The 27,040-nt window shown below is 41.3% G+C and overlaps 1 protein-coding gene across 1 annotated transcript; it reads left to right on the forward strand.

Annotated features, from left to right (window-relative positions):
* Positions 1 to 26,078, forward strand: mettl25 (methyltransferase like 25). Its single transcript, XM_088347259.1, has 12 exons — positions 1 to 388; positions 3,676 to 3,852; positions 5,057 to 5,160; positions 7,444 to 7,878; positions 9,890 to 10,037; positions 11,719 to 11,822; positions 14,575 to 14,604; positions 14,837 to 14,910; positions 18,645 to 18,738; positions 19,630 to 19,704; positions 22,607 to 22,678; positions 25,817 to 26,078. The coding sequence occupies exons 1-12, from the start codon at positions 160 to 162 to the stop codon at positions 25,901 to 25,903; spliced, it is 1,629 nt and encodes a 542-aa protein (XP_088203385.1). The 5' UTR covers positions 1 to 159; the 3' UTR covers positions 25,904 to 26,078.
* The last annotated feature ends 962 nt before the right edge of the window (positions 26,079 to 27,040 follow it).

Genomic DNA, 27,040 nt, shown 5'->3' on the forward strand with positions numbered 1-27,040 from the left:
TTACGTCACGGAATCTTCAAATTAAGACAAAAATATCGTCGATGTTCGAATTTCGGAGACCTTGTTGCGCTTTTTAGACCCTGCAGCGAGAGAAAGACTTCCGGGTCACTTTCATTATCTGGAGATCGAAAACCAGGACTTCAGATCCTTTTTTAAATCATGTTTCCTTCCTCGGTTAGCCTTGCAGAACTTCAGCAGCGCATCGACGAAGTCACCATTTTTCTGCAGATCGCTCTAAAGATCGCAAATGTTCACACGGTGGAATTTTACACGCACGACGTGTGGAATCGGTTCATGAACGTTTCGCCTGAGGACGTGCTGCTTGCCATTGGAAATAACGGCCACCAGGGGGAGCAACAAGTCAAAACACAAAGTGGACCCAGAGGGGGTGATTTGATATTTTCCCTTCAAAGTTTTTATATATTGAGATGTTCTTAAAATGTTTAAAATCTAATATATTCTCAGTTAACAATGACCGACTGAGTTCAAAGAGCCTTTGTTTATATATTTTTCCCCACTGCGCCTTTCTGCTTTTATCATTAGTGTCCTGGCTGGAGGATAGGAGGCTAGGGTAGGAAGGCTTTCAAGTGATTTCATGCGCGTGCTCGCAGTTCTCTTTTATACCCGGATGAAAATGGTGAAAATAAGAAAAGCACTGTATCTAATAGACTCAAAATGCCAGCCCAAAACGAGCCCTTGTATATATATATATATATATATATATATATATATATATATATATATATATTTTTCCCCCACTGCGCCTTTCTGCTCTTATCATCAGTGTCCTGGCTGAAGGATAGGAGGCTAGGGTAGGAAGGCTTTCAAGTGATTTCATGCGCGTGCTCGCGGTTTTCTTTTATTTCCGGGATGAAAATGGTGAAAATAAGAAAAAGACTGTATCTAATAGACTCCAAATGCCAGCCCAAAAAGAGCCTTTGTATATATATTTTACCCCACTGCGCCTTTTCTGCTTTTATTATCGATGTCCTGGCTGAAGGATAGGAGGCTAGGGTAGGAAGGCTTTCAAGTGATTTCATGCGCATGCTCGCAGTTCTCTTTTATACCCGGATGAAAATGGTGAAAATGAGAGAAGGACTGTATCTAATAATAATAATAAATAATAATAATTTCCTTTGTATTGTCATTCGTTGTAACAATGTACACAGAACGAAATGTCGATACACCTGACCCGTTGTAGCGAGCCGATGCAGCCGCAGCCAACAGAGGGCGCCGCCATTTTACCAATGTTATAAGTCTTAGGTATGACTCGGCCGAGGCGCGAACCAGCGACCTCCCAGTCTCAAAGCGGGCGCCCTACCATCTAGGCTACTGAGCCTCCAAATGCCAGCCCAAACCCCCAAAATGATGAAATAGGAGTTTATTGGAGCGCGTCTAAGAGAGTCACGTACTTGCACGCGCAAAACAGGCAGCTTGACACAGGCTGTAATCATGATTTCAAGTAGAATATTTTGTAGTTACAGACACTACCTTTAATAATAATGGTGTGTTGTTTGAGTCATTCTTAATAAAACTTGCTTTTCTGTGTTGCAAACTATGTTTGGATCAGATTTTAAGCAGAGATTTGTCAAAAAAAAGGACACCATTTTGTTCTTTAGACACACACCAATTTAAAAATGCATGCCTGGCTATCAAACGAGCCATAAATGGCCTACCCCCAGCCTCAAAACGCAGAAAAAGTAATAACCTAATAATTACATTCCACTTTTAGTTATACGGCGATTTAGAAATGTATGACTCGACTTTAAAAACGGGCGAAAATTTGCTTCCTGCAACCGTAAAACCCCCGAAAAAGCAATAAGCAAAAAGCAACATTTTATCCTGAACTACATGCGCGAGATTGCAGAGTTCAAAGAGCCCTTATGCTTTATTTACCATTGTGCCCATCTGCTTTTATCTTGAAAGGGATATAGGGGGAGTGCTTTAGAGTGACGTCATGCTCGTCCCTGCAGGATTCTATTTTATGGTCAGTGTAGCATGGAAATGGTGAAAGTAAGAAAAGGCCTGCCTCAGTTAGAGTCCAAATATCAACCCAAACTCCAATCTAGATGAAAAAAAGTATATTTTATCTAAGACAAGCAAAACAGGCGAAAATATGCTTCCCGCAACAGTAAAACTCCCAAAAAGCAATAAGCAAAAAGCAACCTTTTATCCTGAACTACATGTATACGTGCTAGATTACAGAGTTCAAAGAGCCCTTATGCTTTATTTACCATTGTGCCCATCTGCTATTATCTTACTTTTATCAGACCCCAGGTTAAAAAAAAGGGAGATAGGGTGAGCGCTTTAGAGTGACGACATGTTCGTCTCCACAGGTTTCTATTTTCAGTGTAACATGGAAATGGTGAAAGTAAGAAAAGGCCTGCCTCAATTAGAGTCCAAATATCAATCCAAACTCCAATCTAGATGAAAAAAAAGTATATTTTATTCGGCACTATCTAAGACAAGCAAAACAGGCGAAAATATGCTTCCCGCAACCGTAAAACCCCAAAAAGCAATAAGCAAAAAGCAACATTTTATCCTGAACTACATGTATACGTGCTAGATTTCAGAGTTCAAAGAGCCCTTATGCTTTATTTACCATCGTGCCCATCTGCTATTATCTTACTTTTATCAGAGCCGAGGTTAAAAAAAAAGGGAGATAGGGTGAGCGCTTTAGAGTGACGACATGCTCGTCCCTGCAGGTTTCTATTTTATGGTCAGTGTAGCATGAAAATGGTGAAAGTTAGAAAATGCCTGCTTCAAGTAGTCCAAATATCAACTCAAACTCAAACATAGATGAAAAAAATATATTTTATACGGCGATATCTAAGACAAGCACGCACTTGCATGCGCATCACGAACGAACTGACTACGACTGCAATTAGGACTTTAAGCCAGGAGATGGCGGCAGGGAGTAATAAGGTTTCTTCCATATTGTTGGCTTATTTTTCATGCACACAAACATACACTGGAGCACAGGTGTCAAACAGGCGGCCCGCGGCCTTATCAGGCCCGCTAAGGGATTGAATCCGGCCCGCGAGACAACACTCAGAGAAGCGCAAGAGAAAAACGAGCTGTAGGTTGAAATATGTCAACTTCACGTTGCCAAAGCCAGGTTCCTCTCACAACGACACTGTACTTGTATTTATTTCTCTCTCTCTTTCTTTTCCACCCATTTTCTCCCACTTTGTCTCTGTGTCTTTCTCTCTCTGTGTCTCTTTTTCTCTTCCTTTGTCGCTCTTTGTCTCTTTTCCTCTCTGTGTCTTTTAACCTCTTTTGCCCAAACTTCTATTTTTCCTTTTCTCTCTTCATACCCTTTGCGCTTTCTTTTCTCTTTTCTCTCCTGTCTTTCTATTTCTCTTTGGATTTCTTTTTTCCTCTCCCTTTCTTTTCCCCCTCTCTCACGACTTTTTATCTTTTGTTTCTCACACTCTCTCCCTCTCTCTTTTTCTTTCTTTGTCCCACCCTCTCTCCTTTTCTCTCCATCTTTCTCTTAATTCTTTATCTCCCTTTTTCTTTCTCTTTAATCCACAAGTCCGGCCCCCGACAGAATGTTTGTTCTATCGTGTGGCCCCCGAGTTAAAATGAGTTTGACACCCCTGTACTGGAGGAACATGTCCATGTACAATGCATAATAAGAGTTATCACATTCTTATTTTTCTCCATAATTAGAACAATTGAAGACCACATTCGGGTTTTGCCAAGACACAAAAAAGCTGATCGACGTCCCTGAGTTTTTGCGTGCATCCAAGACCCACGCACTTCCCGGCCTGGGGGTCTGCATGAGCCGGGAGGGGCTTTTAGAGGCTCTCCGAACAAAAGAATCAGAGCTTGGTGACAACATAACAGGTATGAAGATGTTTGAATTGAATTGTCTTTTATTGTATACCTGTCAACCTCAGCCAATTCCCCTTATTAAGCGATAATAAACATTACAAACACTACAAACAATGAGGTTTTTGAGTTTTTCCTTGTCCTCATGTAGGTTTTAGATCAGGGGATGGTGTAATAATAGTCTGTGGTTTGCAATAATCTTTGGTCTGTGCAGCCCTTTGAGACACCTTGTGATGAAGGGAGTTACAAATAAACATGGCTTGACTTGACTCATCCTGAGGTTTTTGAGTTTTTCCTTTCCCTCATGTAGGTTTTAGATCAGGGGATGGTGTCATATTGGCTGTAGTTTGCAATAGTCTGTGGTCTGTGCAGCCCTTTTCAGACTACTTCTGATGGCGGGCATCACAAATAAACATGACTTGAGTTGACCTGACTCATCCTGCCTGAGGTTTTTGTGTTTTCCCTTGCCCTCATGTAGGTTTTAGATCAGGGAATGGTGTCATAATAGTCTGTGGTTTGCAATAATCTGTGGTCTGTGCAGCCCTTTGAAACTCCTTGTCACTACGTGTGGTGAGGTTACCAACAGGGTTTGGTAGGGTTACTTTAACTGGATTACTTTCAATGACTTTTGGATTACTCCAATACCAAATATGCTAATAAAAGATCAAAGAAACTAAATATGAATAAAATGATTAAATTTTGTGCGGGATTGGGGAGTAACGGCAAAAGATGATGTTGGCAAGCTGTTTGGATTTATTTTCATTTTGTTTCCGTCGCATTTTATGTTCGTTTTGCCGGAGATCAAAGCCAGGAGAGAAAGCTTACCACGTGTTGTGAGTCATTATTTTATTTATATTTAGTTTCTTTTGTCTTTTATTAACATATTTGGTATTTGAGTCATCCAAAAGTCATTGAAAGTAATCCAGTTAAAGTAACCCTACCCAACCCTGCATTTAACAGCAACAAAAAATCCTAAATAATTCACACGATATATATCAATTGCAGTTTTACGCTCTTGTTTAGGATGGTCATGGCCCTGGGGAAGAAACTGTCTCTGAGCTTGTTTGTCCTAGTTTTGAGAGACTTCTAGCGCCTACCATACGTGGTGGTCGGGATGAGAAGAAACGTTTATGATATAGTTGTCTCTGTTGGCGTACCACAATTCTGGCAATGTCCCCAAGTCAAGTTTTAAGACGACCACCATTTTTGCTTGTTTTAGGTGTTGTACCGGAGCCGGATGACTTCATGAACACCAAAAAGTCGCACGAGGTGCAGTCCATGGCCGAAGTTGTCGACTGTTTAGCCAGACGTTGTGGAGTCAAACAGGAAAGTGTCTTATTTTTTTCCACACTCGACTGCAAGGGCGTAGTTTCGGCATGGACGGAGGGGACGCGTCCCCACCAAAATCGAGCAATCTCTGTTTTGTCCCCACCAATATATGGGATGACTTAAAACACGTGCTTTGTAACCTATCTATGCCTTATATTTAGGACTGCAACGAACAATTATTTTCGTATCTAAATACAGTGGCTTGCGAAACTATTTGGCCCCCTTGAACCTTGCAACCTTTTGCCGCATTTCAGACTTCAAACGTAAAGATATAAAACTGTCATTTCTTGTGAAGAATCAACAATAAGTGAAACACAATCATGAAGTGGAACAGACTTTATTGGATATTTGAAACTTTTTTAACAAATAAAAAACAAAAAAGTGCAAAATGATTCAGCCCCTTTACTTTCAGTGCAGCAAACTCTGTCCAGGAGTTCAGTGAAGATCTCTGAATGATTCAATGTTGATCTAAATGACTAAAGATGATAAATGGAATCCACCTGTGTGTCTTCAAGTCTCTGTATAAATGCACCTGCACTGTGATCGTCTCAGAGGTGTTTAAAGTGCAGAGGGCAACATGAAGAACGAGGAACACACCAGGCAGGTCTGAGACACTGTTGTGGAGAAGTTTAAAGCTGGATTTGGATACAAAAGTATTTCCCAAGCTTTAAACATCCCAAAGAGCTCTGTGCAAGTAATAATATTGAAATAGAAGGTATTTTCAATTTTTTTCAATTAATCGATGAATTAGATGTTTAAAAAACAAACTTTCTTTAATATAAAACAATAAAACGGTTTTTCGAAATCCAAGTGTTTGTCAAATTACTTAACAAAAACAGAAACAAATACAAATATATGCTATGCTATAGCACGGCGGCGCAGTGGTTAGCGCTTGTGCGGCACAGTTCATGTCATGGGAACCTGTCGTGGGTTCAAATCCAGCTCCAGACTTCCTGTGCGGAGTTTGTATGTTCTCCCCGTGCTTGCGTGGGTTTCCTCCGGGCACTCCGGTTTCCTCCCACATTCCAAAAACATGCATTTCAGGTGAATTGGCCGGTCCAAATTGTCCCTAGGTGTGAATGAGCGAATGAGTTGTCTGTCCCTGTGTGCCCTGCGATTGGCTGGCAACCAGTTCAGGGTGTCCCCTGCCCACTGCCCGGAGATGGCTGGGATGGGCTCCAGCCCCCCCGTGACCCTAGAGAGGATAAGCGGTACGGCTAATGAGATGAGAGATGAGATGCTATGCTATTACATTGGGACTTATCGTACGAAACAAAAACAAAAGAAAGAATATTAGATTGCGTTTTATACATAGAAAAAATATAAATTATATGTAACATGCTCAAGAATCTGTTGAGTTAAACATGTCATCATTAATATTTTTTCATTTATTTATTTCATCAATTTATTTTCAGATTTTCTTTCTCTCTGTATTTCTGCAGCACTTTCGGTTCCCTTGAAAATTGTTAACTTTGTTGACAGAACCAGGACAGATACAGGACCCAATCGCATGACGTTCTCACTCAAGCCTTTTATTTTACGGGAAATGGGGAGTCGTGCACGTTAGGAAGCCGGTCTGGCGTGGAAGGACAGAAAGGGACAGACAGGATTGACAACATATCATGATATCAGGAGAAACTAGACGGGAACGAAAACTGGAGAAAATAACAAACAGGACCAAAATAGACGGAAACTAAACTGGAACCCGACATTAAACAGGACAAAAATAAACGGGAACAATACCGGGCTGAAGATATCAACGGGAAACCAGGACCGAGTCAGAAGTGCGTTTGACGGGCTGACAACCGAAGCAAGAGAGCGCTGAGCTTTTTATAGACAGAAATCCAATCTCTCAAGGAGCCGCAGCTGGCACCCCACGGGCGGGGCCAATTGGGCACCATGGCAACCGTGACACACACGGGCCGGGCTAATTGGGAACCATGGCAACCTTGACACACACGGGCGTGGCCAATTGGGCGCCCTGGCAACCATGACATTTGTAGTGTTTGACTGATAAATGCCAATTTTGTTTGTAATGATGCAATGTTTGATTAAAAAAAAAAAGTAAGATATTCTTTTTCAAATAAAAACAGTTTTGAGGTGGTCTAACAACCCTCAACTTCACAACATTATCTGAAGCACTCATTTGCATTGATTCAACGGCCTAAGTGGCTCATTAATTGCGCGACACAACACGTCGATGATGAAACGAGTCGCCATCGATTCGTTGTTGCAGCCCTACTTATATCAACTCTAATGAGAACTATTTGGATCACGCAGGTCATAGACGTGGGCTCAGGGAAGGGCTACCTGAGCGCCTTCCTCTCCCTGCAGCACAGCCTCAGCGTCTTTGGCATCGATTCCTCTAGCATCAACACCCACGGGGCCCGGGAAAGGAATCGTAAATTACAAAAGTTCTCCAAAGCGTGCCAGAAACGCAGAAAAGCTTCCAGGGGACACGCAAACATTCAATGTGCAGAAACGGGAAACGGGTCACTACAATCCCCGGACACCAGGGAGGAGCTCTTCTTGTCGTTGGAGGGGATGCAACTCGGGAAAGCTTCCCTGACTGATGAGGAGAGACAGAGGAGGAAGAAGGAAAACCTTGAAAGGAAAGCAGGTGGAAACACCGTCACCTGTTCTTTGTTTTCACCTCTCACGTCCTATGTGACTGCTGAAACCGAGCTCGGGGAGCTCATCGACAATCTGGAGGTGAGCTAGGACTCTACCGAGACGTTTCTTTTAGGCGAAATGAGATTTGGGGCCCCCTATGACTCGATAGTTTGTATACCTACTAGAACTCATTTCGTGTTCTACTCCAGGGGTGGGCCACTATTTGGAGTCATGTGACATGTTATATAGATTAGTTTCATTAGATTGGTTTTGAAATGACCACAATTAGAGAAAAATAGTATATTAGGTGGGCAGCACGGCGGCGCAGTGGTTAGCGCGTGTGCGGCACAGTTCGGAGGTCATGGGTTCAAATCCAGCTACCATCCTTCCTGTGCGGAGTTTGCATGTTCTCCCCGTGCTTGCGTGGGTTTCCTCCGGGCACTCCGGTTTCCTCCCACATTCCAAAGACATGCATGTCAGGTTAAGTGGTCGGTCTAGGTGTGAATGAGCAGGCGAGTTGTCTGTCCCTGTGTGCCCTGCAATTGGCTGGCAATCAGTTCAGGGTGTCCCCTGCCCACTGCCCGATAATTGCTCGGATGGGCTCTGGCACCCCTGCGACCCTACTGAGGATAAGCGGTGCAGCTAATGAGATGAGATGAGTATATTAGGTCCCTGTTTTGGGCAGCACGGCGGGGCAGTGGTTAGCGCGTGTGCGGCACAGTTCTGAGGTCATGAGATTAAACCTCCTGTGTGGAGTTTGCATGTTCTCTCCATGCTTGCGTGGGTTTCCTCTGGACACTCCAGTTTCCTCCCACATTCCAAAAACATGCATGTCAGGTTATAATCAGGGGTTCCAAATTGTCTCTGTGTGCCCTGCGACTGGCTGGCAACCAGTTCAGGGTGTCCCCTGCCCACTGCCCGATGATAGCTGCGATGGGCTCCAGCAACCCCGTGACCCTAATGAGGATAAGCGGTGCAGATAATGAATGGTTGGAGGGAGGTCCCTGTTTTAAAAACTTCATTTGTTATTGCGTTTTCTAAGTACTACCGTAGGGTTTTTTTGTGTTTCTGAAGTCAGATTTTTATTGAAGCTCTGTAGTTTTTTGTAGTGTTACTGTCGTTATACTTTAGTACAATTCTTGTAGTATTTCTGAAGTCATTTTTATGTAGTATTTCCCCAGTAGTCTTTTTTTTTAGTATTTCTGTGGTAGTTTTGTTGTATTTCAAAAGTTGATTTTGTTGTTGTATACCCATAATATTTTTGTGCTATTACTGTAGTATTTTTTTTTGTAGTTTTGTACGATCACTGTTGTATTTTGCAGTATTTCCTTTTAAGAATGTTTGTTGTATATCTGTAGTATTCTTGTAGTACAGTGTTACTGTAGTTTTGTTTTTGTAGTATTTTTGTGATATTTCCATAGAATTTTTGTAGTATAGCTATAGGTGTAATCTGCATTAATTCCGTCGTAAACCTCTGGTCGTAGTATTTTTGTAGTAATATTTCTCTATTTTTATGAAGCGTAGTGGGCACAGGGCACAAAATGAAAAGTCTATTATGAGCCATGCAAAAAAATTAAAGTAACGTTTCCCTGTGGTAAATTGTAATGGAAGGAACTTCCTGCAACTGAAAATACCGAAATGGGGAGGGATTTGTCTCAAAAATACTTAGACACGTATTGTTCAGATCCACAAATATACAGTATTTGGAATTTACTCAAGATCTAAAAATCATATATCTTGATAATTCCACACCCTAGATTAAAAATCCGTATGTAAATCGCAGATATATTTCACACCAGATTTCATATTTTACTGGAGAAATGGAAAAAATGCCTTTACTGGATATTTTAAACTTTTTTAACAAATAAAAAAAAGAAAAAGTGGGTGTGCAAAATGATTCAGCCCCTTTACTTTCAGTGCAGCAAACTCTGTCCGGAGGTTCAGTGAGGATCTCTGAATGATTCAATGTTGATCTAAATGGCTAACGATGATAAATGGAATCCACCTGTGTGTAAAAAGTGCTTAAATTTGGCTATAAAGAAGGTGTATGAACCCTGAGATAAAGACCACCCTCCTTTTCATCATTGTTAATGTATCCTTCCCTTCCTAGCGCGCTGTACTAGTGGGCCTGCACACTTGCGGGGACCTAGCGCCCAGCACCCTGAGAATGTTTACAACCAAAGCGGAGCTTCTCGCCGTATGCAGCGTGGGATGCTGTTACAACAAGCTCTCGGAGGAGTTTGAGCCCAACCCACAGGGTAGGAGAGCATCTTTTTGATAAAAAATACTTAAATATGTCAAGAACCGGTACGGGATCAGGACCCAAACGCGTGACGTTTCTCACACAAGCTTTTATTTTCCGGGAAACGGGGAGTCATGCACGTTAGGCAGCAGTCTGGCGTGGAAAGACAGGAAGTCAGAGACCGACGAGATCGATACCAATAGCCAGATGGGGTCAATAGCGGACAGGACGGGACAGACAGGATCGATAATGAAACAGGATATCGAAATTAAACCGATATTAAACAGGGCAAAATAAACGGGAACATTACCGGACTGGAAATACTAACAGGAAACAGGACCGAGTCAGAACCCACGTCTTGCGGGGCAGAGGTCCGTTGACGGGCTGACAAAAGGAGAGTGACAGGACTGGGTTTAAATAGCAGGGAAGCCAATCTGTCAACGGACCTGCAGCCGGCACCATACGGGCGGGGCCAATTGGGCGCCATGGCAACCGTGACAAAAATGTAATGTAATAATTAGATTATTACTTTTTCTGCGTTTTCAGGCTAGGGGAAGGCCATTTATGGCTCGTTTGATAGCCGAGCATGCATTTTAAAATTGTTTTTTGTCTAAAGAACAAAATTGTGTACTTTTTTCGACAAAACTCTGCCTAAAATACGATCCAAATGCAGTTTCCAACACAGGAAAGCAAGTTTTATTAAGGATGACTCAAACGACACACCATTATTATTAAAAGTAGTGTCTGTAACTCCAAAATATTCTATTCTAAAATTGGTGTGTGTCTAAAAACAGAAATAGTGGAAATTTTGCGACAAATCTGCTTAAAAACAATTCAAACACAGTTTGCAAGACGGCTTCAATAGACGGAAAGTCAATCTGTCAATGTGCCGCAGCTGGCGCCACACAGGGGCGGTGATAAGTTGGTCGTTTTTGTTGTGAAATTTCTCAGAATTCAATGTATGAATATAACTTGTTTTTATTCCTAAATATAAAAACAATCTTTCACACACACACACACATGAAGTAACGTTTCGATAATCAGTCTAACTGCATCTCTTGTACGTTTATCAGTCTTGTACTCTTTTATTTTGAAGTCGCATTCCGGTCTTTTTCGGTTTCCTGTGTGAATAAAGTTAGCTTCTCACACGGGAGGAGTCAGTGCTGCCGAGGTCCTGGCCCGGATGGGCTACCCGACAGTGCTCTCCCGCTTGGGAATGTTATTTACCTTAATGCTTGTTTTTATTTGAGTAATTTTGCCAGCATAGAGTTTATATAAGTTTTAACTTTAACAGCGGGGTCAATTGGGCGCCATGGCAACTGTGACAAAATATGGTTGGAAATTACCATATTTTCCGGACCATAGATCACACTCAAAATCCCAGAAATAGCCAGAAATCTGAAAGTGCGCCATATAATTCGGTGCCTTATATTGTGGACCATGTCCAGATTCTCTCAATTTTAGTAAAAGGGGATGAAACCCAACCACTAGGGCGCTTCAAACATGGATAATATTGGATGCAACAGGAATCGAACCGCGACCACACACATATGCATTCAATTTTTTGGTCGTTACCCCGCTGAAGCTAACACGTTTTACACTTCCACTATTTGCTCTTGGAATAACTCTGCTTTTCTGGCTATTAAGCGCATATGAATCATCAAGTTTTACGAGCACCTCATCAAAAATCTCTGCAGGCCCTCCAGAGTGTCTACGTGGTGCTTTCGGGTTCCCTCTGAGTCAGCACCTCCGCCACCACTCGTGGTTCTGTGGCAGAAACGCCAGGATGTCGGCATGCTTGGTGAGTCCTGTGAGATTATTTTCATAGTCGGCTAGTCACAGAATTTTGAAGCGATTACCGTAAATTCCGGACTATAAGCCGCTACTTTTTTCCCTAACTTTCAACCCTGCGGCTTATTCAGTGATGCGGCCAATTTATGTCATTTTTCTAACGGCTGCTAGCGGCGCGCTCGAGTGTTGCTACCATTAACTGCCCTGTCAAAGCTATATTATTATTATTAAAGCTTTGAAAACTCTCTCGGTGTACCGTATTTCTTTGTAAATATGTTCAACCCATGTATAATATGTATTTGCAACTGTATATTTTTGTAATGTATTTATTTGTATTTATTTTAGACACTTATTCTAATATGTTTTGCACGTGTGAACGAAAAATGAGGGGCGGAACAAACGCGGGGTGCCGAGTTTAAGTGGGGACCGCTAAAGGTGAAGGACAGACAAGGAAAGAAGAGGGGGTAAAAAGTTGGTTCAAGAAAAAGGAGTTGCGTGAGTAAATGTGTTCATCTGATATATTTTTCCCACCCTTACCTTTGGAAATATACACTTTTTTCCTTGGATTACTTTCAAAGGGACCTGGACTCTGCAGGTCTTCATCAAACCTTAAGTACCGGTATCATTTTCCGTTCATTTTGCCGGCTGTGATTTTTGGACTGTGGACTTTAATGAAGGACATTTAGTTTCAATCGCGGGGCTTGAAGTCGGGTTTGTGTTAATTTTGTGTTTGTGTTACATGTTTAAATGTGGGCGCATGCGGCTTATATACAGGTGCGGCTTGTGTATGTACAAAATCGTTTTTCCTCTTAAAATGTGGTGGTTGCGGCTTATAATCAGGCGCGCTCTATAGTCCGGAATTTACGGTAATCGAATAATTGGACGATTATCATTTTTTTCTGAAATTTAGTATAAAATTGACTTAATTATGTGGCAAATGATAACGAAATATTAAGAGAAAACTGGGGAGAATGAAGAATACATATTATAGTGAACATGCTGCAAATTCGTTACAAAATAAAATATAATATAAAATAATAATAAAAATAAAGCTAAGTGCTCAGTCAGTACAGACATAAAGCCATAAAGAAACCTCTGTTTGTTTTTTTAATTAAGATTATTGTAGAGATTCTTCAAGCTTTAATTTTGAAAATTGTTAGGATTTAAACAAATTATTCTTTACTGCATTCAGTTAACAAATTTGCCTCTAGGTGTTGCTTGTGCTCCACCATCAATCTTTTATTTTCTCTCAATGATGCTTGAATTTCCTACACTGATAAAAATGTAAATTATGTTATTTCTTTGAGTTCTTTGAGTTCTGATATGAATTGCTAATCCCAAGCAAATTGATTCAATGAACCAGGCTGATTGAAACAAACACAAACAATTTATTAACACAGATAAATACGAGAGAGGAGAATTACTAGCACAAAAAGAAAGTTTCCTGCTATAATTCTAGTCAATTTGGGGAGATTCCCTTGTACAGAAAAAAACGCTTATTCCCAAAAAACAGCAAACATGGTGTTAAATCTGAAACCATCCTCTTACTTGAGAGATTTAGTCTCATACTCTGTATGGTCACAACGTATGGCCCATGTGCTGAAATAGAGGCCAAAGTGCAGACAGGCATGGCCGCTTGGCGCGGCCGTCATGTGAGGCAGTAGAAAAGAGGACAAGTTATCGATCAGCTCCTCTTTTTATATCGACCAGGGACGTTCGACCAGATCATGCCTCTCTGGGTGTGGTCTCAGATATCTGTACTTGCCTAAGACCCACAACAGAAAGTGGTGCCCCTACAACCCTAGTGGTTAAGGGAAAACATTTTTTATCCCTGTAAACTAAGGCTCATTAGCAGCAGTAGAACAGTTACTCAAACAAATATTATTTGCATTGTTAAGTCCATTCAGTGGTCAACTGCAAAGTCTCATAGTACGAAATGATTCTTAACTGTTTGGAATCAAATGGTTTTAATCACTGACATTTATCGTTTTTAACCTTTTGACAGCTGACGTTTGATTTTCGGACTGGCTGCATTTAATTTCTAATATAGTTGTCAGGCACAGTCTGGCTTAAAGCTCAAACTTTCTTGTATAGCCAAATATACTCGTGTAAAACGTACAATCCATGTCAGCAAAACCGTATACCGAGGCGAGTCAGACTCTCTTTCATTCAACCACCCAAAGTCTTTTAAAACTGTTCATGCGTTACCAAGCTACTGCCATGATACGCGAGGTCTGCAATACAAACTTTGCAAGTAGTCTTTTTATTCGCCGTACCCAGGCTAAAATGCTACATGATGTTGGTGTCGTCGTGTATACGTGTTACCGCTCCAGACAGAGACGCTGTTGTGCATGAGCGACAGTCAGCAGGGTCCTTATTCACGTAAGATTTCTCTGTTGGAAAATCGTGTCCGGTGATGTTGTGGATTGTGGATAATAACTAATGATAAGTATGTAGGCATCTGGTGAAGGTCTTGGGACGACCTTCACAAGATATCTTAACTTTATTTGACAACACTATAAAAGCCAATGTTGAACGTCTGGAACTTTTAATGTGTCCCAATAAAGCACGTTCCCTTTTTGCCATATCTCCTCTCTGCGTATTTTTTTGGAGCGACGCCCAACAATAGTCAACAAGGTAATTCGTTGTTGATGATTCCCATGATCGATTTTTGTCGACAACGTCAACGAATCATTGCAGCCCTAGAGTGAAGCGTGACGAGTTTTTTTACGATCTGCTTCTCTCCTTCCCGACAACAACAGGCGCTGGAAAGAGTCGCAGGGGGCCAGGGGGTAAGTGTACAATAATCCGTCAAATCATTGTTCTTCTGTAACTATTTTTTTGAGAGCATTTGTGTGACGGAAGCGGCGCTGGCCGCCAAATCCGATACTTGACACCAGATACCATTAATATGGAATGCTCATAAATATTCATGTGATAATTCTGTGGTTGGAAGCTGAATGTAAAAGCAAGCTTGATTGAAACAGGCCTTGCTTATTTACTTTGGTCTTTCTTCCGAGCAAGATTCAGATGGATTCGCTGTTCTACCGAGCGGTCCTCCATGTGATTCTCCGGGATCACTACGGCGCCTATAAAAGGTAAAAGGAAATGGATTTATCTGTTCAGTTTGGTCCTCTACTCATAAATGTATTGTTATTCCACGATGGTTTTTAAATGACAGTGATAGTATACGGGAATTTCCAGTAATTATTGTGTTTTATGAAAGATATCGTTGACCTTATTTGCACGACATTGGACGCAATGAGAATCGAATCCGGATCTCGGGGTGAGAGGGTAGAATTGTAACCACTAGGGTCAGTACCAGCTCAGTAGCCTAGATGGTAGTGTGCCCGCTTTGAGACTGGGAGGTCGCTGGTTCGCGCCTCGGCCGAGACATACCTAATTGGTATAATGGCGGCGCCCTCTGTTGGCTGCGGCTGCATCGACTCGCTACAACGGGTCAGGTGTATCGACATTTCGTTCTGTGTACATTGTTACAAAGAATGACAATACAAAGGAAATTATTATTATTATTATAGTAACACGTGGCTCTGGTGCCACTTCTGGCTCTTTGGTGCTCCCTAGTGGCTTTCTGGTGCTCTTTAAACATGTTTGATAATGGAAAATGATATGGTCTTCTATATCAGACATATACATCGTGGCATACGATTTCTATATTGAAGTTAAAAATTTAACTCCTTAATTCAGGACTGATCAAACTACCATCAAAGCAGGTTTCTTTATTTACCTTCTATGGTCTGAATTTTTTTATATAGCACCTTTCAGGCCAATGAAGACCGCCCAAAGCGCTTTACAATGTGCTTTACACTTACCCATTCGCAGGGTTGGGTAGGGTTACTTTAACTTGATTACTTTCAATTACTTTTGGATTACTCCAATACCAAATATGCCAATAAAAGACAAAAGAAACTAAATATGAATGAAATTACTAAATTTTGTGCAGGCTTGGGGAGTAACGGAATACATGGAACGGCAAAAATGATGTTGGCAAGCTGTTTGGATTTATTTTCATTTTGTTTCTGTCGCATTTTATGTTAGTTTTGCCGGTGATCAAAGAGATCAAATTCAGGAGAGAAAGCTTACCACGTGTTGTGAGTCATCATTTTATTTATATTTAGTTTATTTTGTCTTTTATTAGCATATTTGGTTTTGGAGTAATCCAAAAGTAATTGAAAGTAATTCAGTTAAAGTAACCCTACCCAACCCTGCCCATTCGCATACACTCACATACTGATAGCAGCATTAGCCATGCAACTTAACTACCAGACTATCATTAGGGATTCAGTGTCTTGCCCAGGGACACTTCGACATATAAGACCGGGAATCGAACCTGCGACCTCTTGATCCCAAGACAACCTTTACCTGAGCTACTGCCGCCCCGTCATGCCATGCAACTTAACTACCAGACTATCATTAGGGATTCAGTGTCTTGCCCAGGGACACTTCGACATATAAGACCGGGAATCGAACCTGTGACCTCTTGATCCCAAGACAACCTTTACCTGAGCTACTGCCGCCCCATCATGCCATGCAACTTAACTACCAGACTATCATTAGGGATTCAGTGTCTTGCCCAGGGAAACTTCGACATATAAGACTGGGAATCGAACCTGCGACCTCTTGATCCCAAGACAACCTTTACCTTAGCTACTGCCGCCCCATCATGCCATGCAACTTAACTACCAGACTATCATTAGGGATTCAGTGTCTTGCCCAGGGACACTTCGACATATAAGACCGGGAATCGAACCTGCGACCTCTTGATCCCAAGACAACCTTTACCTTAGCTACTGCCGCCCCATCATGCCATGCAACTTAACTACCAGACTATCATTAGGGATTCAGTGTCTTGCCCAGGGACACTTCGACATATAAAACCGGGAATCGAACCTGCGACCTCTTGATCCCAAGACAACCTTTACCTGAGCTACTGCCGCCCCATCATATATTTTACTTTCATAATAACACGGTAAAGTTATGATTTTACCATTTTAAAGCAGCTTCAAGTGAGTTATCGCAGAATTAACTCTTGAAATAAAGCCATTTTAACTATTGAGTTAAAGATGGTTACCCTTGGAGTGCCATGTCTAATCTCGTTGCATATAATGGTTCACAATCTTTATATCAATAACGACATGGACAATTGGATTCAATTCTTCATATTTATAATTGATTAGATTTATCGATAGTCGATCAATAGTGGAGTTTCAAAATTCGTTATTATTGCTATTTTTATTTTGTTTGGGGATTTTTTTGGGGTCGCTGTTGGGCAAAGATAATCGTTATTACCATTTTATGTCATGTTTTTTTAGTATTTTTCTATCTATCCATCTATCTACCCTGGTCATATCCCTCAAGAGGGGTGACCGACAGCAAGACAAACACATACAATAACAAAGAAAATTAAAAAAAAAGGGAAAAAAATAGCAAAAAATACACACAAACATTTTTGGACCATGGCCAACCCAAATGCCCATACACCCAAACAAGCTAAGCACCTCGGCACCCAAGTTGGTCATGCTTTCGTCCCTCCAGATGAAACGGGACACGAGAAAGCGGCCATGTCACTCGGGTTAGGGTGACACAACACACTCTTCTTTTCAACAGCAGTGCATGCTGGTTTAAGATCAGGTAATTGTGCAATTTTGTAATTGCAATCCTGTGCAGTCCTTCGAGACATTTTTGTGATTAAGGGCTATATAAACAAATGTGACTTGACTTGGCTACAGTAGAGGCTGTAGTTACGTTATGCAACCATTAGATGGTGTTGCGCTAAAGGGAATGTCAACAAAACAGTCAGATAGGTCAGTCAAACTTTATTAATAGATAACAAACAAGCTTTCCACAACTTCATTCACTCCCAAAATGAATAAACAGCTGTTTTATTATTTTCTCTAAGGTAAAGCGTTTTCTTGACCCATCTTTAACATCTTTGAACAACAGCAAGGCATAACATTTTACTTTTCCTCCATTTCGTCAACACGCAAAAAAACGTCTGATAGTCAAGTCAAGTCATTTTTATTTGTATAGCCCTTAATCACAATAAGTCTCTAAGGGCTTCACAGATTAGTACACTATGTTACACAGACTATTTTTCAGCCGACAAGAAGAGTAGGTTATTATTCATATGCAATGGAGTAGAAGGGTTACTGTTATGGTAAATTAAACGTTAGTGCAATCGAAATATAGTGACACTCGTAATGTGCAAAAACAATAACAAGTGCAAAACAATAACAATAAAGCAATAACATAATAACTGTAAGATGTAAAACGTAAATAGCTCATCCTCATGCTTCCTCCACTTCCGCACTATCGATTCATTAAACTCTCTCGCTGCTGCTCTAGTTCCGTGTTCTACTGCGTGACTGATCGCCATGAGTTTAAACTCTGCGTTATAAGCGTGTCTCTTACTAGGAGCCATTTCAGGGTCTTTATACAAACGCACAAATAAAAGAGAATCGTTGTTTAATATTTCCTAGTATGCACAATGCACTTCTTCTTCTACGCGAAAAATGGAGTCGGTGGCTGCTTCTCTTAGTTGCGAGACCTTGCAATACAATATTGATCCATATATAAGGCGCACCGGATTATAAGGCGCATAGTCAGCTTTTTTAAAAAAAAACAGATTTTATGTGCGCCTTATAGTGCGGAAAATACGGTAATGATAATGCTTTCTAGATATGATGTTTGATAAATATTGCATGCAAATATTACTCACAGGCCTTTGTTCTCGATCCCCTGCAAAGAGGGACTGTTGTTACTGCATTTTCCCAAGGAATATAAACATGTGTGTACATTTTTTCCATGCAAGTGAAAAGCGAGTGGGAAACGTCTACGCCAAGACAAAATCCTTTGTTGATTACGTACGACGTGCTCTTGCCAAGCTGGATCTGGATCACTCAAAGGTTAGCATCACAATATTTACTATTCCGTTGAAAATTTTGAAACTGTTGGAAAAAATGTAATCTTATTTTTAATTTTAATTTTTCGTTTGGTTATCTTGGTAACCAGGGTTGGGTAGGGTTACTTTAACTGGATTACTTTCTATTACTTTTGGATGACTCCAATACCAAATATGCTAATAAAAGACAAAAGAAACTCATCTCATCTCATTAGCCGTACCGCTTATCCTCATTAGGGTCGCGGGGGGGCTGGAGCCCATCCCAGCCATCTCCGGGCAGTGGGCAGGGGACATCCTGAACTGGTTGCCAGCCAATCGCAGGGCACACAGGGACAGACAACTCATTCGCTCATTCACACCTAGGGACAATTTGGACCGGCCAATTCACCTGAAATGCATGTTTTTGGAATGTGGGAGGAAACCGGAGTGCCCGGAGGAAACTCACGCAAGCACGGGGAGAACATACAAACTCCGCACAGGAAGTCTGGAGCTGGATTTGAACCCACGACAGGTTCCCATGACATGAACTGTGCCGCACAAGCGCTAACCACTGCGCCGCCGTGCTGCCCTACAAAAGAAACTAAATATGAATGAAATAATGACTCACAACACGTGCTAAGCTTTCTCTCCTGGCTTTGATCTCTTTGATCTCCGGCAAAACTAACATCAAATGCGACGGAAACAAAATGAAAATAAATCCAAACAGCTTGCCAACATCATTTTTGCCGTTCCATGTATTCCGTTACTCCCCGAGCCTGCACAAAATTGAGTCATTTTATTCATATTTAGTTTCTTTTGTCTTTTATTAGCATATTTGGTAATCCAGTTAAAGTAACCCTACCCAACCCTGTTGGTAACCTTACCACACGTAGTGACATAGTCCTTCTCCACGCAGCTTTCGGACGAGGACATCCAACGGTATCATGACACGTATGCCACGCGCCAATCCGAGATCCGAGCTTTTAATCTGGTGAGTCGTTTACACAGTCATGCATCCATTTTGACTAAAAAACTTTTCGGTAAAAAGCAAAAAATGAGTTCAGTGTGGTCAGCAGGGGCATGAAGTGAAAATGATATTACAGTAATCCCTCGCTGCATCGCGGTTCACTTATTACATTTTAGCTACCGTATTTTCCGCACTATAAGGCGCACCTTAAAGTCTTAATTTTTTTCAAAAGCTGACCATGCGCCTTATTTATGGATCAATATTAAGTCGCAAAGTCTTGCAACTAAGGCAAGCAGCCGCCGACTAGATTTTCCCCCGAAGGCGAAGTCGTCCGCGGTGTATGCTGGGATTTATATACCGGCGTTTCATTTCCTAACCAATGTGTCAATCATCATTTGAATCAGTCACTATTGGCTAAAGTTATTCGGAGGTAAAGGGGGCGGATCCTTTTTATCATTTACAGGCTCGCATAGGCTAAAGGGGCGAAACAAAGCCTGCAATTTGCCGAAAAAGATGAATGTGAATCACACGTTGCGTTGGACTACGGCATAGAGAAAACATTTTTTACTATTCTGTATTTGTAAATATTTGACTCTCCTGGATTTACTACACTCACGGTTGTAAGAAGACCATGGTTACGTATCATTATTGAACGTGATGGCTGCAAGAGAACTTAGGTGAGCTATGCGGATTTCTATTTTCCCGGTATCTTGTTTTAGAACGATCTTGATGTTTCTGTGATGAGTCTATTTTTAAACCAAATTCGATTCAAAGTGTTTATTGTCATATGCACAGTAAAGAACCCTGTTTCCCTGCACAATAAAATTCTTACTTTGCTGTCCACACCGTTGCCAGCAAAAAATAAAATGGAAACTAAGAAATGTTTGGCATTTCTTGAATCCCAAGACTTTAACCTTCCGAACGATATTTGGAACGATGCATTTGAGTGATTGGTGACATCGTACAGACACCGTTTCCGTACATGTGTGAGTTACGTATTTGCTTCTTTGCAAGCTTTGGGAATGTTAAGGGGGTAATAAGTTTGACTGAACTATCCGACTGTTTTGTCGACGTTCCCATTGTAGCGCCTTATAATCCGGTGCGCCTTATGTATGGAAAATATAGGACCAAAAACTATTTTTTGGGGGTGCGCCCTATATAGTGCGGAAAATACGGTACTTTGTTTTCATCATGCAGTGTGTTCTGTATTCTGATTGGCTATTCAGTCACCCTGCCCCTTTTCTGCCTGTGGCTGCCTGACGTTGCGGTCTGGGTCGTACACGTACGGAAAACATGTTGACTACATTACGTATGCGCAAATCTCTTCAATTTCAAGATTCTCTAGAATACATCATGTTAAAAAAAGTGTTTTGGACCAACAAAACATCTGGCAGTTGAGAAGAAAGAAGAGGATGCTTTTGTCAAGACCAGAACGGCGACAGGACCCATTTGGGTTACGTTTCTCTCAATTTTATTGGCGGAAAGGAAAGGGTTGCACCCACCATCCGGTGATCGCTAGGCACGGGAATCAGGTCGCTCTGGACGCGGAAGTGGGACTTCTGTGGCGAGCGATGACGGTGTCAGGAACAGAGAAAATGGGTCAGTAGCCGGTACTGGAGAGCAAAAAAACGTGGTCGGGATCGGAAACGAGTCGAAAGCTAGGAGAGGAGAGTAGACGTGGTCAGGATAAAAAATGGGTTGAAGCTGAGGGGACAGACGGGAGCAAAAACAGGTGGGAGTCGGGGTCGAAAAAGGCTTGCCTAGTGTTAACTGAGGTTTGCAGACGGACTGACAAAAGGGGACAGATAGGAGTGGGTTTAAATAGGGAGAGGGAGCCAATCAGAGTCACATCGGTAAATCACATCGGTAATCATGACAGCTTTCTGTTGCTCTGGTGCCAAATATAGCTCTTTGGGGCCCTCTAGTGGCTCCCTGGTGCTTTTTCTAAAATGTTTGATAATGGAAACATATATGGTTTCTGTAGGAGGACAAACAAGACACATTTTTGACATTTTCTAATTAATATAGATGGAAACAGTGTGTGTTTCCTTCCTAATAAGGCTTATTTTTTTTTTTTTGCAGCTCAAGTTATATTTTTTGTTCTTTGTTGTTTGTTTTTTTTTGTTCCATGGTGGCTCTTTCAACGTTTTGGGTTGCTGAACCCTGCTGAAGTAAGGTAAAGGCAGTATTCCATCACGTCCACATGATGGCGACAAAAATGATGTGACGTAAAAAACGTAATGTCCTAGAATTATTTCCGCCCCTTAGCCCAAGCATGCTGCAAAATTATTTTTGAAATTATAATTTGAAAGTACAGAAAACAAAACATTATTGAAGTACAGTACTTTTATTTGTTAAACAGATGTTTTGGCCTGAAATTTGGCTCTGTGCTTTGGTTTCAATGAAAAAAACAACAACTGCGAACCCCTGCAAAAAAACGAGGGAATTACTGTACATTAGAGAGACAAATGACATTCAGGGACAAGAGTTGTCCGTTCTTGATGCATGTTAATGATAACTGACTCCTTCTTGTGCAGGGTTGGGTAGGGTTACTTTAACTGGATTACTTTCAATCACTTTTGGATGACTCCAATAGCAAATATGCTAATAAAAGACAAAAGAAAGTAAATATGAATAAAATGATGACTCACAACACGTGGTAAGCTTTCTCTCCTGGCTTTGATCTCTTTGATCTCCGGCAAAACGAACATCAAATGCGACAGAAACAAAATGAAAATCAATCCAAACAGCTTGCCAACATCATCCATGTATTCCGTTACTCCCCAAGCCTGCTCAAAATTTAGTCATTTTATTCATATTTAGTTTATTTTGTCTTTTATTAGCATATTTGGTATTGGAGTAATCCAAAAGTCATTGAAAGTAATCTAGTTAAAGTAACCCTACCCAACCCTCTTCTTGTGTGTAGTTAAAGGTCATCTTGGCTCCTTGCATTGAAGGTCTCATTCTCCTCGACCGGCTCTGCTACCTGAAAGAGCAGGTAATTTTGACGCTCCTGGAAAAGTGTCCATTGTATAATCATCTGTCCATCTATTTTCTACGCCGCTTATTCTTACTTGGGTCGCGGGAGCCCATCCCACCCAGCTATAATCGTGAAGTGGGCAGGGGACGCCCTGAACTGGTTGCCAACCAGTTGCAGGGCACACAGAGACATAAGACCATTTACACCCAGGGACGAATTCCGAACCGCCAATCAATCTGACTTGCATGTTTTTGGAATGTAGGAAGAAACTGAAGTGCTCATAGAAAACTCACAAAGGCATGGGGAGAACATGCAAACTCTGGATGGGCAGGCTGCTGTAGCTGGAAGTGAAACCTGGACCTCTGCATCGTGGGGCTGTGAGCTAACCACCCACCCACTGTCACACCAATGGTTTAATTAGTCAATCAAAATATAAGAAAATAAAATGTACACTAATAACACATAGAGTAAGAAAACAAGCACACCTCCTAATTTTCAACCCGGAACGCTAAATACTCCGAAAATGGTTAAAATAGACAAAAAACAAAATCAATAATAAAAAAATGAATACATAAAATCCACATTGGTAGACATAGTAGATCAATGAGGTAATAAGTACTACCCATGTCTGCTGATGATTTAGAAAATCCGTACACCGATACACTATAATAAGAAGACTCCTGACTTTGACCCAGTGGTAGGTGTTACAGGCCCTTAAAATAAGGACAGTTTCTTCCCCAGGGCCATCACTTTGTAAGTTGAATTACTTCGTAAGTTGCTTCAGTGCTATATTTTGTATGTTTAAGGTTTACAGAAGTATGTTTAAGGCTTGTTTAAGTAACCTGTATTGCTTTGTACTAAAAAAAATAAACATTTCTTAAAATAATATGCTCTACAAAGATAAATAAAGTGACGTTTATCTTACTTTTAGAAGATGAGCTTCAAGAGGTCCTCCTCCGTAGTAAAAAGTGGCTGACAAAAAGCGTTCTGACCATTTTCTCAACCGCATCAAGCTTTCTTATTCCACTTTCGTCTCAAAAGAAATGGCTCGCCTCTTCTTTGCACTTTACACCAACCATTTTGAATGGACGCCCGAAATATTAAACAATAAAAATGCCATAGTTCTTAAGATACAGTATAGCATGTTTAGACATGAACTAGGAAGCTGGATTTCTTCTTCAGGTTGGATGCTGGGTGAGCTCTCACAGCGCCACACGCCTGTAGTGGCGGAAAGAAGCACTACAGCACTCTCCTCTACTCTGATAGAGGTGCACACAATACAAAATCTAACGCAATGTCAGGATGTTCTTCGACATCCCGAAAAAAATGTTGGTATCTACCGGTTTTTGTAATTCGAATGTTCATAAGTGGGGAGGTGTCTGTAGGTATATATATATAATTGCCGTGCGACTGGCTGGCAACCGGTTCAGGGTGTCCCCTGCCCACTGCCCGAAGATAGCTGGGATGGGCTCCAGCACCCCCGCGACCCTACCGAGGATAAGCGGTGCAGATAATGGAAGAATGGATATATGTAAGTATATATTGTCAATGTATATATTGCTTATGTATAGAAAATGGGTACAGTATTCTTATTTTGTTTACCGACAAATTTATCGTTTTGTTTTCATTATTTGTCATCGTCACAAAAATTAAAATCAATATAAACTGTAAGTGTATCATAAAATGTGTGTTAATATTGTGTCCCGAAAAGTTGGGTTTTCCAAGCAAAGTTTTCTGACACCATTTTTGAGCTTATTATGTATAAGTAGGCTTGACCAATACCAATAGCATGTATATTTTCTGACATTGAGCAGGCTAAGGTTAGAGTTATTTTCACCCCACCTTTCCAAATTTGTATTTCTATATTACAATTATCAAAATGGACAAAAATAAACTGATAATCAAGACAATTCCTGGCTTGGTGTGTGGGTAAGGTGTTTATTTTAGATATAACAAGCCTTTATAGCCTGAAGATAGGATTAAGCTGCTTGGAGTGGTCAGTAGTCGGGCGCTGTAGTACTCAATTTAGCTGTCAGAGGGCGTTAGAGACCACACAGAAGCAGATGTTTATGAATTTTGTTGGTATTTATCGCGGCTGCCTTGACACAAAACCTCGCTAAAGACACTCAGAGAGGCCTTAACTCCACACTGTGTTCACTTTCACAAAAAGAGCCTAAGGGTCACTTACAAACACACAAACACAAATTTATGAATTAGTTTGTACATAGATTGATCAGATTTACATGTGTCTAGTTGGGTGCATGCTAAAAACATGAACTCTGGGTGTTTTGGCAATGGAAGGCATTGATGCATACTTTCAAAATAAAAGATCTATGATCGATTGAATCAGTGTTATTTTTAAAGTAACCCTAGTTTGTTCTGTCAAAAAACTCACTCAGTTAGATCACTTTAAGATCTTTCAACTTCCACTGTCGGAAATGCTGGAGGCAGACATCATAGTGTGCGATAGCCCGACTTGTCAATACTTTTTCTGGGTGATTCCTTTCCACAATTTCTGAGACTTAATGGAATTTTCCTAAAATATCTTTAATTTGGGCCGATTGTATGATAGCTGCGTCTTCCCCGCTATCTTTCTGGAACCCCTTCTCTCCGTCTCTAATCTCTCATGTACAAGGTTTCTTCATTTTCCTCATGTTGAGGTTTTTTAGTTTTTCCTAGCCCTCATGTAGGTTTTAGATCAGGGGATGGTGCAATAATAGTCTGTGGTTTGCAATTAACTTTGGTCTGTGCAGCCCTTTGAGACTCTTTGTGATTAAGGGCTATCCAAATAAACATGACTTGACTCATCCTGAGTTTTTCGTGTTTTCCCTTGCCCTCATGTAGGTTTTAGATCAGGGGATGGTGTCATAATAGTCTGTGGTTTGCAATCATCTGTGGTCTGTGCAGCACTTTAACACTCTTTGTGATTAAAGGCCAAACAAATAAACATGACTTGACTTGACACTTACTCCTTTCGGGCACCTCTTTTTGTAAACTTGATTGAAATTGTTTTGTTTTGAGTCAAATAAACAACAGCCGGGCCCTCTAAACGATTTTAGTCACGATCAAAATAGTTAAAATTTGAGATAATCCTGCACCTGTAGTTTTTTTGAAACACTAGCACCGTTTAACTCTGATCCTTTTGTTTTTTTGCAGGACCAGGGATCCTTTTCAGCCTTGGTGCAACTGTTTGACCCGCTTCTGTCGCCCAGATGTTTTGCTGTCGTTGCACTGAAAGGCTGACACCTTAAGTGCTTTTCCTTTTAACTCAGTCTTACTCAAAATGCGAGTTAAGTAAAAGCAAACTTGGAATAGTAATACCAACATGCATTTTCAAAGTCTCCAATATCACAAATGAGATTTTGCGTCCTCATGTTGGAAACTATTTTTTCAATAAAATCAAATGGAATTCCAGCTACTCAGCTACTGTCCTACCATCCTACTCAGCTACTCAGCTACTCATTTACTGTCCTACCATCTGACTCAGCTACTCAGCTAATCATCTACGCAGCTACTCAGCTACTGTTCTACCATCCGACTAAGCTACTCACCTACTCACCTACTGTCCTACAATCCGACTCAGCTACTCAGCTACTGTCCTACCATCCGACTCAGCTAATCAGCTACTCAGCTACTGCCCCACCATCCGACTAAGCTACTCAGCTACTCATCTACTTAGCTACTTTTCTACCATCCGACTCCGCTACTCAGCTACTCAGCTACTCAGCTACCCAGCTACTCACCTACCCAGCTACTCACCTACTCACCTACTCAGCTACTGTCCTACCATCCGACTCATCTACTCAGCTACTCACCTACTCAGCTACTCAGCTACTCTCCTACCATCCGACTCAGCTACTCAGGTACTCAGCTACTTAGCTACTGTCCTACCATCCTACTCAGCTACTCAGCTACTCATTTACTGTCCTACCATCCTACTCAGCTACTCATTTACTGTCCTACCATCCGACTCATCTACTCAACTACTCAGCTACTCATTTACTGTCCTACCATCCCAGTCAGCTACTGAGCTACTCAGCTACTCATTTACTGTCCTACCATCCGACTCTGCTACTCAGCTACGCATTTACTGTCCTACCATCTGACTTAGCTACTCAGCTACTCTGCTACTCAGCTACTGTCCTACCATCCGACTCAGCTACTCAACTACTCAGCTACTCACCTACTCACCTACTCACCTACTTACCTACTCAGCTACTGTCCTACCATCTGACTCAGCTACTCACCTACTCAGCTACTTTCCTACCATCCGACTCAGCTACTCAGCTACTCATTTACTGTCCTACCATCCAACTCAGCTACTCAGCTACTCAGCTACTGTCCTACCATCCGCCTCAGCTACTCAGCTACTCAGCTACT

Source organism: Urocampus carinirostris, chromosome 11, assembly GCF_059441175.1.
Source record: "Urocampus carinirostris isolate Australia breed hairy pipefish chromosome 11, RoL_Ucar_1.0, whole genome shotgun sequence".
Taxonomy (NCBI): Eukaryota; Metazoa; Chordata; class Actinopteri; order Syngnathiformes; family Syngnathidae; genus Urocampus; species Urocampus carinirostris.